General features: G+C 41.6%; 1 protein-coding gene across 12 annotated transcripts in view; it reads left to right on the top strand.

Annotated features, from left to right (window-relative positions):
• Positions 1–19,657, top strand: part of mef2aa (myocyte enhancer factor 2aa) — an 83,265-nt gene that overhangs the window by 28,068 nt on the left and 35,540 nt on the right. For all 12 annotated transcript variants that reach the window (XM_057347452.1, XM_057347450.1, XM_057347454.1 and 9 more), the window contains exons 3-4: positions 1,878–2,093; positions 11,680–11,883. In XM_057347452.1, coding sequence (XP_057203435.1) covers positions 2,040–2,093; positions 11,680–11,883 — 258 coding nt within the window. In that variant the 5' untranslated portion in view covers positions 1,878–2,039. The remainder of the gene's footprint in view (positions 1–1,877; positions 2,094–11,679; positions 11,884–19,657) is intronic.

Raw genomic sequence — 19,657 nt, 5'->3', positions numbered from 1 at the left:
ATCAAGGATCTTGGAAGATTTAGATGGTTGAGCCAAACGTTTTCACTGCAGTTTGAGTGATTAAAAGGCAAACAAGTAAGAAATCGGTTGGTTTTAATCTCTCATTTTGCAATTGTTCATCTGTGCTAAAAAGAATGTTTTAAGACAGTATGTGTGGGCTTTAAAAAAATCAGTATTCGGTCAGATTTTAGAGTGTGTTTGCAAGGGTTAATTAATTATTAATGATCATAAATAAATATTCTCTTTGTTGATCCAGATTTTTGCAGATCTCTGCATACTTTTACCCCCGTGCGAATTATAGTGTAAAACTCAAAACTCTGGTTAAAGCAGATGTTTTCGAAACATATTTCCGAGAGGGTTCGAATATGCCCAGCGCTCAAAATAGGCGTTATGCACATGACGTGAGTGTGAACACTGAAGGAAGAGCTCATTGTTTTTCCTTCCTGCTGGGGGATATGGTGACTGAGAAAGAACAGTGTCACTCTCACAGGCCTAGCGTGATGCGGTATAGGGAAATGTCTCGTTTTGCCTGCCTGTTGTGAGAGTTTCCTACTGCGGACAGACAGCGTGAGCTCACTGCTAATAGAGACCTGCAGACACCTAAACACTTGTTTCTGTTCAGCCAGTAATTATAGCATTTATTTCCTGCGGGTCACTCGCCTCCATCCTGGTCATCAACTTCCACATCTGGTGCAAGTCGTTGTCTTTTTGCTGGCATCGTATGGCTACAAAGCGTATCGCTCTTTCCCGTTCTCTAGAGGAGAGAGTTTCTGCTCTCCCTCAGCGTGTCTCAGATGTGAGATGTGGTTGCATAGGCATTTTCTATTTACGTGTTCATCTGTGTCCATGCTGGATGGAGATGATGAATGCTTCCTCTGAGAGGTAGCTGGCTCTTTGTGGGCAGGTTAGCAAGGGGAGATGGGGACAGAAAAGAGAGAGGTGGCAATTCGCGAGCTCCCCGGAGGCAAACTGTGCTCTGAACCCTCTTTGCTTGGCTTCCACGCTTTTCCTCACGTGTGAATTGCCTCATCTGGCCCAGAGGATTTAAACTAATGTCAGCCCGATACTGGGTGCACTCTTAATCATCTTAGGAGCAAGAGCTGGCAGCAGCCGGGGTTATGAGTGGAAGAATGAAGCCTGCTTGCTGTCTCCTGAGACACAGTGCAGATGCAGGGTGTGTGTGCTTGTGTCCTAGGTTGTGTCAGAAATGCAGACAGAGAGATTTGTGGGAAGAATGAGTAAAGGGGGAATGGGTAAAGAAAACAGGACCAAATGACCGAGAGACATTATGCACCGCTTGCATTCTGAAACTAGACAGATGACTTTATGACCTGCTTATTGGTGTCATATCGACTTATCTGCTAAAGCCTGCTTGCCTTCAAGCCTGAAGTCAGCAGTAACTCTCAAGTATCTGCGGGTTTTCTTTTTTAAAGTATTAGTCTGGTTGTTTTAGTTCTGTGTTTTTGTTAACGATTGTTAAAGAGCCACATAACTGAATGGACGTCATCGTGGTGTTTAGTAAAGTGTGTGAATTAGTAATATGTAATGTTTTGTTTTGTGGCATTCTTGTCCTTTTGTGTTTTCAATAAAATTGAGTAAATGTGTAAGATGTTTTTATGTTTGGAGTCTGATAATAAATGTCACGAATATGAGAGGGCTGATCTCCAGCTGTTGAAGAGAAGCAGGTGGGAAGATAAGAAATCATTGTGGGTCTCAGTTTTCTATCCTTCCTGCATTTATCATGCAGAGGAACATGGCACATTGGGCCCCTTTCATCTGCATCAGACCTCCTTGAGTTTTCATGTTCGTAACATCTGTCTTTTGGTTCTCTCTCTCTCTCTCTCTCTCTCTCTCTCTCTCTCTCTCTCTCTCCACAGAAAGTGGTTTGGTACCGAAGATACCGAAAGAAAGAACAGAGTGAGAGAGAAAGACTCGAGAAGAATAAGTGGAGTACAATGTGCTAGGGGAGTGAAAGGAGGCAAACTCAGTGTTTTTCTGATATTCTCGTGGTGTCAGAGAGACCAAACAGGACGGCAAGGATGGGACGGAAGAAGATCCAGATCACAAGGATAATGGACGAAAGGAACCGTCAGGTCAGTAGCTCCTCTACCCATCTTTTTCTTTTCTCCACATTGCAGTGGCTGCCTTTGGGGTAACTAATGGGCTGTGTCTCAGAGCCTTTTGTGATGCCTAATTTAACCACATTTTCGAGCATTTTATGTACTTCTGGAATGTTTGAACTTCAGTGTTGTTATGATGCTCCAAAATGTAGTCTGGGAAGGCAGTTCACTAGGTTTTGATACATAGTCATAATATCTTTTATAAGCTAATTTGACACGGAGTAAAAAATCTGCACCTCAATAAAGTGCAACATTGCTATTTTTAAATGTGCTTTTATGCAGTTTTTTTGTATGTAGCTCAAAATAATAGTTGTTGTATTAAGGAAGAAATATTTGCATTGAGGTAAATTCTAAATGGAATATAATATGAACGTCTTCATGGTGTTGTAGACCATGACAAACGCAACAGGTCTAAAAGACCATTTGATTATTGCTTGGTCCATCTGTTCGTTAGCTAAACATGTTGTCCCAGCATTCCTGGACAGACGCACCGAAAGAGCCATAAAAAGGGACCGGGACACATTTCCAGCCGTATTTACAGACGCGGCTCCCACACACCACCCTGCAATTTTCCTCCGGAGAAGCTGTTGTGGCAGCCAGAGCCTGTGAAAGCCAGTTAGTGTGGCAGCAACATGGAGCGGGGTGACCAGGGTGAAGTGGGGTGACTGTGGCCTCTCCCTTTTCCATCTCTCTGTACACTGGTGGGCTTGTGCTGGGGCCTGATGGGGGCCGTTGGTCTTTGCGGTTGCAGCTGCTTGGTAGTAATTAGGAGCAGCCACTGCACCACGGCACCCTCTCATTACAGGGAGGGACAGCGGGACACAGGGTGCGCAGTCTCTCTCACTCACACCCTCTATGTGTCTCTCACTCTATTTCCCTCGCCTTTCCCCAGAAAAGTGCCAATGCTTTGGCCAGCGACAGAGACGGACTGGAATTCACCCTTGTCTACTCACGCTAAATATAAATAACACAACACAGTCCAGTCTAGTCGCTTTCTATGTCATAGACATTTCTTCCTTTTTCTGTACCCAATATGAAGTTAATACATGTATAAAACAAATGTGTGGCACCTACAGTTCCGTTTGAGAGTACATGACATTCATAATTTCTGTCTGATATGGAAAGTCACTCAATTTTCCATGTTTTCAATTTGGTAATGAAAAGAGAATGCGTCTGTCCACGTCTCTCCAGCTAGACTAGATGCACCCATTCACACCCGCTCAAAATATCATTTGCACTGTCTCATTGGTGAAATAACTTTCTTGCCATGCTCACGGAAAGCTAATTGAGGTTTTGCTCACTCTCCTGAGGGTGATAACATAACAGGCCCATGCCCTCCTCCCCCTTTGCCCCCAGCTCTCCTCCCACCTCTCTGACAGTTACTGTGGAGGTAGCAGTTCAGCCGAGTGAGAAACTCGAATTTACAGGACAGGCCAATTATCAGCATAACACCAGGTCCTGGGTGGGATCCAAATAGAAAGGCAGGCAAAGAGAAGACGTCTACTGGAAACATCAGCATCTGCACTATCTGCCCCAGCCTACGACATCAGCAAAAAGAGAAAAAATAAAGTATGAGAGAAGGAATTAGGAAAAAAACTAAAAACGTATACTGTGAAATTACTTTGCGACTGGCTGTTGATCTAAAGCAGGGGTCGGGAACCTTTTTTTACCAAAGAGCCATTTCTCTAGTTTTGGTTAATTCATTTTTTTCAAAAGAACCATTGCAAAACTACTATTATTTATATACTGTATAGTATATATATAAGATATAACATCTTTCAATGACTTCAATACTAATAACTTGTCCAATTTATGTCCACAGACCACAGTCTCACTTATGGTCCCTGTGGGGATCAGTTGTTCTTTTCCTTCGATAAGATAACATGTCCACAGACAACTCAAAAACAGTGAACCAAACGAAACAGTGCATACATCTGGGGCTCCAAAAATGATTTCCATTACTTATAAACAACTTAGGCTACAGGTTTACATTAGGCCTCCGTTCTCCATTAAATTTCATTATATCTTAACTTATAACGATTAAAAAAGTGCACGTTCCTATAGTACTGATACTCACAAAATACTGCATATGTGTCTTCTGACTTTGCCTTAGGTATGTTCGACTTCTTGAAATGCTGCAGACTGATCGGCGTCTGATCTAACATCAGAGTACCACGAGAAAGTTTTGAAAGCACACGGAGCTCTGCTCTCGCGGCACTTTGATGTCATAGGCCGACCGGTCTGCGTAACACTTCACGAAACAGATATAACTAGCGTCTTGCTATAATAGCTTTGTAGTTTGGTTCGTACGTGGTCACGACACTTACATACCGGCATTGAAACTCCTCTGCTAACATTGACAGTATGTATGGACTTCATATGGTTCATATGCGAGAAAGACTGCTTACACGAATATGAGGAGCCGAGCTAAAAACAGCGCATCTATACTGATGCGTCGCAGTTTGCTTCCATCTGCTCACCGGAGACTTCTGCATGGTTTGTTTTTAAAACTTTTTTACATGTGATTACATAGCGAGGCAACGAGTTCTGTATCATACGCCACAGAGAGCTGTAACTTTCAATAGAAGCATGTCGCTCGCTCTTCTAAACTCCGAACTATTCCTCTGGGTAGCTTCATCTGGGCTGCGGGCGCGAGAGGTTACCATAACAACGTTGTTTGCCGTAGATTAGTGTCGTGACACTTGCGCATAGCACTGCATGTGTGTATTGGCTAGGACAACCTGAAATATTCATATGTATTATGAGTTTTAGCGATCAAATGTTGGTAAAGGCTAAGAAACCAGGCGAGCCACATGATTTTTGAAAAGAGCCACGTGTGTCTCGCGAGCCATAGGTTCCTGACCACTGATCTAAAGCAATGTATACAGTAGAGTTTTTCCAAGTTTACCCCTAAATTATTGTGTTATTTATTATTTTATTATCTTAATATTTTTTAATTATTTACTTATTTTTATAAATTATTATGTGGACTGTGGAACACAAAAGTAAATATTTTTTTTAAAAGTACAAGGGCAACAATTCCGTGTAACAGGGGATGTGAAGCTCCAAATAAAAAACCATAAAAGAACATGAAAGTATGTTCTCTGCATAAGAAAGTAGATATTAAAATGTCTAGTTTTGTGTTACACGAATAAAAGAATATAAATAATTTTCTGAATTTTTTTCACGACTTGTGATTCATAGCCCCAAATGATCACGACACCGCTATTTCAGAGGTTTTTTCTGTTCTGTTGTTATTAGCATATACACACAAGCACGAGAGACAATACACCGCCTGGTAATTAATAGCGCTCTTGTCCGGCAGAATTCAAATTTCACGGCTCTCATCGGAGAGAGCGGTTATCAGTGGCACACAGGCTCGGCTGCGAGTGTGGCGCGGCTTGCTCAGCAGAGAGTTCTCGAGGAAGATGTAAGACGTAAACCCTTCAGACTCCTTTATTAGAGAGCTTGTGTATACTCGCACAAAGTTCTTTCCCCCACAAGCATGAACCCGGTCTCCTGTTCGCTCCAGGGTGCTCTCCTCACCCAGGGGAGATGGCCATTAGCATACTGGGCCTGTTGAAAGAAGACAATTAAAATCCTTATGTGTGCGGCTGCGCCCGGAGCTATCTTTATTCGCAGCGTTAGAATGAGAGAATGCCTTAAGTGGCCTAATTAAATACAGTGGCAATACTGCACGCCGCACGGGCTTCAGCAGGGGCGTCTCGTATCATTATGAGGAGGGCTCTGGAAAGCCTGTTGACCTATCAGGATTTATTTAAGAGAGCGTAGCAGGGGTTAGGAGGTCTGCAATTGCGATATCTATCAAAACAATATCTTTAGAGGAGAGCCGCAGGGCGCTCATTGTGCCGTTTCTACACAAATTTAACAACATTCTTCGGCCCAGAGGGGTTTGGAAGATCTCAGGGGGCATTTCTGCTCTTCCATCAATTCGCCAAGAAATTTTCACAACCAACGGCACAACAGGCATCGATTCACACATTGATTGAGTCCTATCAGCGAAAGAAAGAGGTGAGAAAGATACATTATTTTATGAGAATACATCTCGGCTCGTATTCGGCTCACACCATGTAATATAGAGGAGCCAGAGGTCCTGTCATGCATGCAGCCCCATCTTTCTACAGCTTTCCACCAAAAGCCCCTTAAGTGCGGCCTGTAGGAGAATGAGGGGGAAGGAAGGAATGACAGCGAATGGAGAAGAAGCGGAGAAGCTTCAGTGAGCCTCACTGAACAGCTCAGGCTGACATGCTAATTGCAAAGCTGTGTAAGGAGGGCGACTGCCATAATAGCGCAGGAGGACAGAATGATCCTGAACCCCCCCTCCCTCTAGTTCCCCACCTGTCCATCGTCCACTCGGTACAATCTCAGATTTTCTCCGAGCCTATAATTATTTGTCCTGATGATGTCGCACACCTGTCTCATTTGCAGCGCGTACGATAGTGCTAGTAACATGCTATTGAATTACTCCCCTAAAGAAACCGTAAAGTAAAACAGTATAAAACTTTAAATTACCATGGCAGGCTCAAAGGACCCTAATGAGAGCAGCCTATCTTGGTAGGAACAGCATCCCTCCATTGTGGCTGTGATTGTGTTGTGACAGCACTTTGATTTATGAATGATGGAAAGTATTATTGTGAACACTAAAATAAAGACTCAAGGGAACAGTTCTGCAGAAGCACGCATACGAAAACGCTCCTTGTTAAGAGAGAACTTGTTGGACGCGATTATATCAGGGACCTCTTTGGCTTTGTTTCTGTACAGTCGACATGCTCTCTCACAGCTGCGTTTGTGCGCGAGTGTGTCTTTGTGTGTTTGGACCTCTGTGCCTAACGATGTCCGCTGTACGTCATTAAGCAGGCTCACTAGGGGTAATTACCCAAGTCATTAAAAGTTTGATGATTTCACTGCTGGGCGGAGTGTCGCCCGCCCTTTCTTTGGCTTACTTTTGCTTCCGTATGTCACATGCACCGAGCTTCTCTGTTCTTTTTCATCCCACTTATTTTTTTAGCAGGACGCTCATCCCTGCGTTTCATCCCTTCACACTCTCTCCTAAAAGGTTCTGAGCCAACACCATTATTCTTTAATGATTAAAACATGGTTTAGAAACTAGGTAGCGAAAAGGGTTAGTTTGAGAAAAAGTTTGAGTAGAAAGGTGGAGTTCGCTCAATGTGGCCCTTCCATTATTGGGTGTCTTTAAATGATAGACTGTAATTGCAGCTAAAGTGGATTATTCGAAGCAAAGGGAGTTTTGTTTTTGGTTTAACTGCATTAGAGTGTAGCTGTAGAATTGTAAGGGGAAATAGTGTGGGTGGTTTTCTGTCTATAATTCATGTCTGATGACAACAACATTGAAATGCTCCGAACAATGAAAACTCCACCCACCTCCCTCCAGTTATTCATCATGGTGGCGGAACATCAACAGCACAGAATGATAAAACGTTAGTAATGCGCATGATCTTTATATCCAAAAGAATGTTGTTCGTGATATCTTCCTGTCATACCTGTTGGCCTCATTATTCATTTCAGAATTCAAACATGACTGCACACATCAGAGTACTTACTTTACACTATAAACAGGTTCTTTTTTCTCGCTTGTTTGCTTTGATGGCTGCTGACTTTGAGCTTAGTATAAAATGCCAATTATTCAAGGTGTAGTTCATGTTGTGAATGAGGACAAGAGATAAATGTATAGAGATCAGTCTAATTACAAGGTCACACCAGCACAGCCCCAGCTGGATGGCCCAGCCCTCAGGATACTTAAAAGCTCAGAACCCAACAGTAAACCCTGGGCTTCTTTCGTGTCCTGTGAAAGCTGATCCGGCCAGACAGGAGGGACGGACCGCTGCCTGTCTCCCAGGCCCGAGTGCTCTTTGCTGGGTAGCAGAACCCAGGGGGCTTGGGTCACTCTGCCAGCTGGTGCTATGGCAGAGACACTCTCTGGACCACACAAGTCTCCTGCCAGTTGTTATCGAGATCATTCAAGCTGACGTGCTGGTTTCATGATGTGTCACCCGCCACACTTTCTATTTGATAGCAGAGGCTTCACCCTCATGGCTTGTTTTCATGTTGGCTTCTCTCCCAGAGGACAGCCTGTGTTGAAACCCTCTGATTGACAAGCCGGATATTTTCTTTTTTCAAAGTGATTGACAGGCACAAGGAAATGTACAGATAATCTCAAACGCTCAAAATACACGAGTGCACGTCCTTATGGTTTTGTTCTTCCACGTCAAGGAATTATTTAGCATATACGTTTTTACCCACACATATTGCCCATTTCCTCTTTTGTGGGAACAATGATTTATTTTTACTTACATCCTTATTTGCTTTGATTCATTGGTGTCTTAAAATTCTAAGAAGTCAGTACACCCGATGATGGCATACGAGACGCCCCAGTCCTCTGGAAGTAACAAAGGCCAGACTGAGAAAAGTAGATAAAACACAACAGTAAAAGAGTGGACTTACCTGATATGCTGAAAAAGTTGTGAAAAGGTCAGCATTATTATTCCCTCTGTACAATTAGATGAGAAATGCTAATATAATTACAGGATGGCTAGGAAAGAATGACCTTATCAGAGACTGCCATAAGTTGGGGGGGGATTTTGGAGCACAAAACATAATAAGTTATAATATCACTTCCTCGCACAGGAACTTTGTGTTGCATTAAAGTGTCCCCATGATTTGTTTGTGCATACTGATTCGGAGATGGATATTCTCACCAAAATGCTTTTATGCTTTTAGCCCGCAAAGGAGAGCATAACATTTGAAATTCATATGTCTGTGAGTCATATGACAATAACTGGATCAGAAAATTACAGTAATGTAGATCTGGAACAAAAGTCTGAAATCAGTCACACCCCACCTCAGAACTCAACTGAGTGTGTGTTTCTCTGTGAGCTAGTGGAAAAAACCCCTGCAGCCTCCCACGTGACCTCAGATCTCTCTGTGGCTTTCCACTGTCTTAGCAGTGACCCTGGAGACTGGGGTTGTTGTTCAGGGTGCTCACCCAAAAGCTCTCTTTTCAGTTAGAGTACTTATTTGTGGCGTTCTGATGCTGGTATCTTGTACTTAACATACACATGACGATGGCATTTGTCACCGCTGCAGTCACAGACGTGCATTGTGCTGCCCAAGGCGGTAAACAGTAAAATATATATTTTTTGGATGAAGTTTAACATGACTTACAAGCTGTTGTGTGTGTGTGGATGTGTCTTACAATCCGTAGCACGCCACACTTTCTTGCACTGCAGCTGGAATAAATGGTTGCTCAGGGTCAGTAGGCAGCTACTCGGAGTGCCCTGAACAGCAGTGGGGTGAAACAGTGTCACAGCACGAACCGTGTAGCAGGGCCCGTCCCACGCTAAAGGTGACATTTTCTTCTGCTGCCTCAGAGGTCAACTCCATACCAAACTATGCCACCTACTTGGACTATGGCTTCTATATTTTTTTCTCCTCTATTAAGTTGCACAATTACATCTGCCATTTATGGAACATTTAATGATGATATACTTGGAAAAGGGCTTGTCAAGGGAGTGTGCCATGCCTTGTGTTTGCTTTGCAAGAGAGGCAAGAGGAGTCTAATGACAACTGGGAGGGAGCCGCTCTCCGCGGCACTGGGAATTCACACTGCTGTCTGCCTGAGCTCAGCTTACTCTCCCTGGACTGCTCAGGTATACGGTCCTGCTCCGCTGCCACACTCCATTCGTTTCCTGTTTTTGTATAATGAAAGCTGCTACGTGTCATTGCCTCATGTCATTGTGTGTATTTGGTTGAACGTGTGTATCCACGTAACATATGTCCGGTGCAGATTTCATTAGTCTCATAATTTAAAGGGATAGTTCACCCAAAAATAAAAATTCTGTTTTCATTTGCTGAACGCAAAGGAAGATATTTGAAAGAATGTCAGTAACCAAACAGATCTCATCCCCCATTGACTCCCATAGTATTTATTTTCCCTACAATGGCAGTAAATGGGGAATGAGATCTGTTTGGTTACTGACATTCTTCCAAATGTCTTTCTTTGTGTTCAGCAGAACAAATAAATGTATACAGGTCTGGGACAACCTGAGGGTGAGTAAATGGTGACAGAATTTTCATTTTCGGGTGAACTATCCCTTTAACAGTTATTTGGGTCATCAAGAAGTGTCCTGCAGTAAGGTTTCCTTTATTTAAAAATGTAAAATGTCACATGTATGTGGATTAAACGGAAAAACAATAAATGTATCAAAAGATGATCCGCAAGTTTTTCAAATTGTAATCACCTGTAATGCAGAACATGTGAAGCTCACAGCTGGACTGAAATCTGTATGGATTCAGAGATGCTGTGCTCCTCATTGGATTACATTGCATTATGCCATTTGAAATGAGGGTTCCTGCAAGCTGTGACCAATTAAAGTTGAACAAAGCCAGCTCATCTGCTCAGCTCTGCTTAGTAGGTCAGTGAAATTGGCGGAAGTAATTGTGCGGCTCTCTCTCTCCCTCTCTCATACACAACGCTCTTCAGCTTCTTTTTGCCGGAGGCACGGCTTTCCACGGCATCTCTGTAAGTTTTGCCATGTGTCCCACACGTCGTGCTCATCTTGACTATTCATATGCTCATTCACGATGTTGTACTTGATGCTTCTAGATTATAGGTGTAAATGTGCTTCTAGATTCGCTGTATAACATTTGTTAAACATGAGAGCTGAACAAATGCATAATTCATTCTCATGCTTTTGAAGGCTCCTGAATGAACGTCTTGTGGATAATAGAGCACATGCTCGGCTTGGCTCGTTGTATAGCCGAATCAAAAGCATACCGTATAGCCGGTCATCTCACGGAAAGTCAGATTGTTAGGGGCGTGTACGTACGACCTGCAGAAGCGTACAGCTCAGCTCGTGTTACAGCGGTGGCCCTGCAGGAAGAGGCTGTCAGAGGATGCAGGCAGGAGTGATGGAGCCCGCTGTCTCCCTAATGGGCTGATTGCACAGGCTGTGGAGCCTCTGTTGTGTTTCTCTTACTGACCTTCTGTCTGACCTGCCATGACATCAGTGTGGCAGCACCGCTGTCTGCCTGACTCATTATCTCCCAGTAACATGGACCTAGATAGATGGAGAACACTAAAACAATTAGACTTTATCAGATTCTGACGGACAGTCCAAGAACATTGGTGGGATTTAACTGACGCATTAGTGAGAGAATGGTTTTGATTTATGGGTGCAGATTAAAGCAGAGGTTGGAGTATTTTTTAGCTTTCTATTAAAGGAACGTTGCCAGATTCAATACAAGATATGTTCTATTGACATCATTGGGTGTAATGTTGATAAATGGACATAAAGAAGAATATTGTCTAATTAAATAACAATAAGATTTATTTATTTTACCAATAACTATTTATCATGCTATAAACGATAGCAGTGGGTATTTTACTCTGTGTCTTCTAAGATGCGTGTTAATTTGGCAATGCAACTGCATTATTGTCTGAATGATGAAGAAAGAAAATGTTCTAGTATGGCTGTTACCATTTTACCAAACCGTCTTTTCTTCTTTTCTGTTTTTACAGGTTACCTTCACAAAGCGAAAGTTTGGCTTGATGAAGAAAGCTTACGAGCTGAGCGTGTTGTGCGATTGCGAGATTGCCCTAATCATATTCAACAGCTCGAACAAACTCTTCCAGTATGCCAGCACTGACATGGACAAAGTCCTGCTTAAATACACAGAGTACAACGAGCCCCATGAGAGCAGAACCAACTCGGACATTGTAGAGGTAAGCAACAAGTTACTGATGATTGAAAAGAATGATTTTGCTTTTATTTCATTTATATTGATTTGTATTCATTTGGACAATTTGAGCATTGAGCACTATATAGGGACCTTGTACATCAGACTCTGAGGTCAATGTCTACCAAATATTTAGTCATTTCTGAATGTCTAGTAAAGCAGTCATTCAGATTGCAGTATATGCATGCCCGAATTTAGAAATAAATATTTACACAAAATGTTCAGCATGTGTGTGTTTCATAGTTCCATATGGGAAAACCGATGTCTGGACAACATGTAACAGTTTCCTTCTCATCCGTGTGTAGATAAAGCTCAGGACGTATGCTGCCCCTGATAAGTCCAGCCACACTTAAATACCGCAACTGACAAAGGGCCGCAGATCGTGTAACGGGATCTTAACTAAAATGAGCACATGGCACAGTAGAGCCATTTCCTTAGTTCACCATTCATGTGTGGCACAATTAATGAGTGTGTAAAATGTTCCATTTATTCAATTCACATAAAATTGTTTGCTCATCATAAAGCTATCCCAGCTGGGGTGTGCTGTGCAAATCAAAACCATACCACTATAGTGCTCAGCACACAGGAAGGACGATTTGCCAGGCACGCACTGTCCTCATTTGTCAAAGAAACATTCCTGTTTTATAGGCCAAGACACTCAGTTAACAGAGAATAAGAATTGATTTATTTCTTTATCTCTGACATTGTTTCGATTTTTTAAAATCCGTTTACAAAGCCCTGCAAATGCTGGCAGCTAATGCATACATGTTGGCAAACATGTTATAGTAAATCTGGAAATAGTAATGTGTCTTAAATTTGCTTGATCAAACTCAGTTTAATGTGTGAAAAGAATCGTTTTTTCTTTTTAGTTTTTCTCAGTTGTATATAGGGTACGTCGCTCACGAAAGCATTTTCATGCACTTATTCATGCATATATTGATAGTTGTAAATCGCAATATGACAAAACAAACTGCAAAAGCTATACAGTGAGATGCACAAAAACTCAAAGAGTCAGATGGTCCAAGTTATGCTTTATTCATGCTGATGACATTGCTGGTGAATTACTTTCATGGTAGAGCTGCAAAAGAATGCCCAGCCATCCACAAGGCCTCAGCCCTCCATCAGTGGCCCATCTGCTCTTTTTCCTGCACAGAGTGGGACCTCACCTGCATTAAAAATGAATGGACACGCTCTCCTCTTATGTAACAGCCACCCCATGTCAGCTTTACCGCTTTACAACAGCTTTTAAAAGAGATGCTGTGCTCTCTTTCAGTGGCTTTGTGCCTTTCCCTCTGTGATTTATAGAACAGCAAAATCACTGTGCTCTGTGTTGCAAAACATTCTCACGCAGTACTAAAGAGCCTCTTTACTGCTGTGGATTACCATTCAGCTGATTTTTGAAGTGAAACATTGGTTGGCGCTATCCTTTAAGTGTGTTGTAGGACACCCACGAGCCCATGTAGAGACATGTACATCCACAAAATCACCATGTTGTCAGCAGATTTTCTTCTGCCGTTTACTGATGTGAAACGCAAGCTGGTGGCATTCTGAGCCTCAGCCAGTGCATGGAGAGCCCAACAAAGCAGCCTTGTCCCTGCTTAGTGGGCCAGCATCTACTCATGGCTGCAGAGATCGCCAATAACTAGCACGCTTTTTTGTAGCCGTGATATAAAGAAGAAGAATTCTCTCTTTTTAAAGCATTTACTGTATAGTGGTGAAGAAACCAGTCATAGAGATAGCAGCCCTGGACTTCCATCAGCAGGGCTGGAGACTTTGATTCTGTCTGGAGGCAGTATGGTGGTATGACTCCATCGAGGCGGAATGTAAAGATCTGCGTAGGAGTTATACAGTACACCGATATAGCCAAAGGATATCAGCATCCAGCAATATTGATCTATCTGTAAAATCACAGGCCTGTGTTCTCATATTCTACAGTGTGCCACTCGGAAAGAGGATACATTAGAGAGATATTGTTTATCAAAGTGCATGTACAAGGAGGAAGTAACCCAAAGTCCCTTTAAGACGAGTCAATCCAATCTGTAGACGTATTTGCAGTGCAACCTAGCAGCTATTAGCTTTCTAGGCATTAGACATGCAAGTACAGCTTTGATATAATTGAATGAGACAGAATACAATCTCTAAAACTTGTTGGCTAGGCTTATACTGTAGTAACATGTTTTAAAGGTCAAGCGTTTAAGATGTTTAAATTTTGCAGTAAATTATTGCAATTGTGTTTGGTGTGACACTAAAATCATATTTAAAGTGATAGTTCACCCAAAAACTAAAATTCGTTCTTTAATTACTCAGTTTCATGTCATTGCAAACCTGTATTTCTTATGCAGAATACAAAAGAAGATATTTTGAAGACCAAACATGATTGGCCTTCATGTACTTTCATTATATGGACACAAAACCACATTTCTTAAAGTATCTTCTTTTGTGTTCCACAGAAGAAAGTGTCATATACAGGGTTTACATTAGTGTAAATAAATTATGACAACATTTTTATTTTTGGGTAAACTATTTCTAAATCAGTGCCATTGTTTACTAGGCATTGTTATTGGCAGTGTTATTCGAATCCATTGTTTTTGTCCTTTTGCTGTAGATGGTTGCCTTAAAAGAGGTGAGCAGTGTGAACAATTATTCTCATTCTTGCAAACACATTTCTTCTAGTGAAATGTGCTTCACATGGAGACATTTACACTTATCTAAATAAATAAATTGCGTTAACGCATCACACAAAAATGGCAGATTTTTCTCATTTGTCCTTGCTCCATCCTTTTCTAGAGCAATCACGTCCTTCACTGCTTTTCTTTTTGGGCAGCAGGATTTCCCATTCCGTGCGAGATGCTGAATCAAAAGCCGCATTCCTGCTCACCACCACCATCTGCAGATACAGGCCTGGCCTTGCCATGTCAGTGGAACAGATGTATTGCTTTCCACAGATGGATGTGTGACTGGGGCACAGTGCGACAACCAAGCTCAGGGCTATGGACATTGTCTCAAGTTTGGCCCACAGTTGGTACCGGAGTACTACACTGAGATCACTCCGCCTGAGCGAAGGGAAGCGTGCGCATGTGTGTTATAGGTGTGTGTGCATGCCTGCTGCATGGTGGTTCAACTTCAATAACACTCCAGGCGACAGGTGAAGCGTTGCGTGAAATATCCCTTTGTGGATCCTGTCCACTTCTCTGTCTGATTAAAAGTGGCCGCGATCCCATCTGTGTCTCCCTTTTCAAAGGCTGTGGGTATAGAGCAAGCCCTTTTATTTACTGAGTAGCAGTACAGGATTGATGGTGCGTTTCCACAGAGGTTACAGCATGTCCATTCATCTGCTCGCAAGGGTCTGTAAGGACCACCGGTGTTCCACAGTATCAGGTCTCCACCAGCACTCTTTGTCCTTGCTCTCACCTTTATCATTTTTCTGAGTTTGTGAAAGGATTTGGAGATGAAATACATGTTCGTGTGTGATAGACCTCGGTCTGAAGATTGTGTTTAATAGCATATTCCCACCGACTTCACTTTTATTAGAGTGAGAATGTTCTCTGACCTTTTATAAAAGCACACGTTAGGATATGGATTATTTTTTGGTACATTCACTGTGTTGATGTTTATAGTAGAAAATTGGTTAAAGGAATGTTCAGGATCTAAACAGGTAGCTCAGATGATAGCATTTGGGGTATGCTGTTGATTACCACAGGCAATAATGTTCCTTGACAATGTGTAAAAAACAAACAAAACATTTATTTAAAGTTTTGCAAATGCAGGAATGCAAATAATTGAAGGTTAAGGGGCGAGACATTTGCCAGGCTCATTTTTTTAAACAGTACAGTTACAGTAAATTGCTGTACAGTACTGTACATAAATGTGTTATTTAAGCTTTACATGCCTATGCCAAAAGAGTTGAATGGTTGGAACATTTTGCAGACAAGGCTGCAATTGTATCGCATAAGTCTTTCCTATATATATTTCCAAAAGCATATATTTTAATGTTTACCCCAGAGCAGGGCCTTGACTTACAGATCATTTCATACTTTGTGTACTGTGGAAACACATTTTTGCTTGTTCCTAAAGCAAAGAGACAAGTTGAAAATGATTTTCTGGACTATCTGACCATTCCTTTAATTTCATTCAATTAGACCCCTTACTGTACATAAATTTAAATTTTCAATGAATATAAAGGCAGACAAACAAACACAAAATGTCTTTACATTGTCTGAAGAAAGCCCTTATAGTTTTGGTTGTATTACAAATTGAATTATACTTGTGCTCCAAATGAAAAAGCTGCTGCAGGTAATTAAAATAATGAAATCATCCTTTCTCTTGTTCCACTCCAACTGGATGTCATGAAATCTCTCAAAGTAGCCCTACTCTGGTATTCTAAGTACAGGCCTGTCAGTGTACACAGGATTCCTTGAAATCAGATAGCAACTTCACAGCAGATATGGGGTCCATTTGTCCCTTCTCCACCCCGCGCCTCTCTTAGATGCTCTCACATTTACATTTATTCATTTAGCAGACGCTTTTATCCAAAGCGACTTACAAGTAGGAGAGCATACAGTATAAACATTTTGTCAACACGCTAAACAGTACCATTAGTTTACAAAACTGCATTACTCGGCCATGCTGATATCAGTCCATTCTCATTAGTCCAAATTATTATTGTTGAACACATTAGCAGTCCCTGCTAACAGCTATTCTATTGAATGTCAGAAGTGTTTGGACTACAGACTTGCATTCACATGGCGAATGCTTGCTTTGATTAGATTTACATGTATGACTTTTCCACTCTGATCGTGTTGCATATAACCAAACCGGTGTGTGTTGGTGCGAATAGATGGCTGACCTTTTGTAATACACTGTTTGTTGTCTGTGGTGTCATTTACTTGTACCTGGCTCAAATAGTAAGCAAATCAGCGAATGATTCAGGCAAATGTTGTGTCCGCCTTTACGCCTCTATAAGAGGCTTACATTGTTGTGTGTGGCTTTCAAAAGCAAATGATTGTTTTCTTTCCTGAAGAAATATTCAAAGGTAGAGCAGTTCAGTAGACGGAGCACTGAAATGTCAGTATTGTAAAGAAAATATCTGATGTCGTAACAATGGTGTCAGTTAGTACATTCCATAATGTCATTGACCTGGTATTGACATTGGTATTGTTCTGTCATTGGCTGGAAACTTTTTATACATTTTTATTGTCACTATTATGCCCGGAATACATATATAAATGATTATTCAGTAAGTTAAATGCTCTCTAAGGTGCTTTGGATAAAAATGCAGACATTTAAATGTAATTTAAATATAATGATAATACGATGGGCGGCTATACAGTATAATTGACTTAGTGTTCGACGCACGGCTTACTAAAGGGTTAAATGACGCATTTCTTGAAAATTGTTCTCAAAAAGAAATTCTTCTGAGAATTACTTCCTGGCAAAGAAAAAATCTAAGGTTCGCAGGATATGCTAATCTTGACCATTCCCAAATGTCAGCTTTTCTTCTGTGCCTTTTCTGTGAGATTCCAGTTTTGTTCCATCTGAATAACAGCATTGTTTTACCACAAGCACGGGACAAAAAACAGTCACTCTTCCTTTCATCCAAACCTTTGAAGCTGCACAGTGCAATCGGCATATGAACGGCTTTAAACAGCCGTGCAACCGTATTAGCTATGCTATGCATATTCATACAGAAACACTTGAGCTCGCAACCAGCTCGTGCACAGTTTCTATTGGCCGTCGAGGGGGAAGTAGTAAGGAACTGATGTCTCAGGAGGAGAGGAAGGAAATGAGGCTATGCTGTGGGACTGGGGGAGGGAGATATTTTTGATAAGGGGCTCTTATTCATCACTGTGGTGGGGGGAGGGACGGCTGATGTCATGTGGTCTGGGGATTTTTGGGACATTTACCACAACACACAACTCTGTGTTATGTCTGTAATGTAGCCGAAGCTGTTAAGTCACTTACTGTTTATCTGAGAACCGGGTACCAGCAATACAACGCCTCTGTAAAAAGTTTGCCAGTAAATACGCACACCTTGTCAGAAGATAATTGCATTTATTTATATAGCTGCGGAGCTAAATTTTACTGTTTTGTTGGAGACTTTGCGTTGAATTGTTTGTGCTGTCAATCAAAGCTCACGCGGTGATTAAGACCCGACTCTGTCTTAATGAATGCAAATTGGCACATCTGCTTCTGTGAGCTAGCTGGCCAGACTGTTCAATTAGCGTGATTGATCAATTATCCTCCTCCTGGTGATGTGAGGATAGAGAGAAAGTGTTGGAAAGAAGAAAAGCAACAGTGCGAGAAGAAAGAGATAGAAGGGAACGCTTCCAACCAAACCCCCTAAGCCTGCCTATTAAAATATGTTCTTTAGATTTGATTAGTCTAAATTGATAGTGATGGAATGATTTAAGTCATGCTTACACGTAAACCACACATTTGTTAAATTGGCTTTGCCAAGAGAAATTGAAATTTTGTCGAATAACGACACTGTGATCATTTCAAACTCAAGGGGTTTGTTAAAAAAGCCCCGCCATTCATTACATTACGGGCACGGATGTTGTTTTGTAATTTCATTATATTGCACTTGTTCATTTTTAAAGGAAATTGGCCTGTTTGTCTCATTTTAGAAATGATTTTGTCATTATGTGTTCTGTGTGTATTGACATAATGGAACAAACAAAATAAATTATCAGTGCATTATCAGTTTTGTTGTTAGTTTCATTAAAAACACCGGACGCCCATCGACTGTACACAATAAAGGACAACCTCAAGTGTCTTATTGCTTTATATAATCACAATTTTTTTTTATCATTTTAAGCCAAACATAATTTTATTAAGCAGATTAATGTCATCTTGTCATACTGAAAAAATGTCTTTTTTACATTTGTCTAGATTTTAGCCTCCTTCTTTAAAGAGAAAGCTCTGTTTTCTCGTAGTATGTGCTGTTAATACCATTAAATGGCAAATGTATTCCTCTCCGAGCAGGCTTAGGTGGCAGTCTAATGGGAGTATTATTTATATGGCCCTGTTGATTAAGACTTAGCTGCTAAGCTTATTTTCCAAACCTTGTCTCAAAGGGGCTTGTCTGGGCTGTTTCAGCAACAAATCACGGCTGGAGTGCCAGCATCTTTAACGGTGACTTATCCAGATAATGGGGCCATGCTAACAGCCGTGTGCGTACTTGTTAAACTTATCCTGGTGTAGGAAAGCTAGACTTAAAGTTAGACTATAATTGATCTCGTGACCTTGTCCATATTTGTAATTTGATCCTTTTAATGTTTCAATAGTGTTGTTAATACTTTCAGCAGTTTGTGATTGGCTGTGGTAGGGCCAAATCTTCAGCTGAACGCAGAGGCCTCTGAGTCCTTGCTTCAGGTTTTGGCAGGCGTTGCACTGAAGGATCACTCACTCACACACCTCATGCCCTGGCACAATCGACGACCCCTACAGTTCTGGACTATTAACCTAGTCTGTGAGGATTCATTTAAAATGGGTCAGGGGCTTAATTTGCGTTTGATATGCACAGACGACAACACGCAAGAAAAATATTGCATTTTAATTGGCCAGTGCTTAACTTAGTGGCTTGACTTTGGGCTGGCCAGCGGCCAGACTGACTGTGTGATCTGCTAAAGCCGTGTTTGACATTTTAAAAGGCTGGAGGGGAATCCATGGTCAGTTTAACTGCTTGGCTCATCCTGGGTGGCTCTAAAAAAACAAGGATGTGGGCTTTTCATTAGATATATTGTGAGTGATGGCATAGA

This window comes from Triplophysa rosa, linkage group LG12 (genome assembly GCF_024868665.1).
Source record: "Triplophysa rosa linkage group LG12, Trosa_1v2, whole genome shotgun sequence".
Lineage (NCBI taxonomy): Eukaryota > Metazoa > Chordata > Actinopteri > Cypriniformes > Nemacheilidae > Triplophysa > Triplophysa rosa.
Note: the sequence above shows the minus strand (reverse complement) of the source record. Positions and strands in the feature narration are given on the sequence as shown.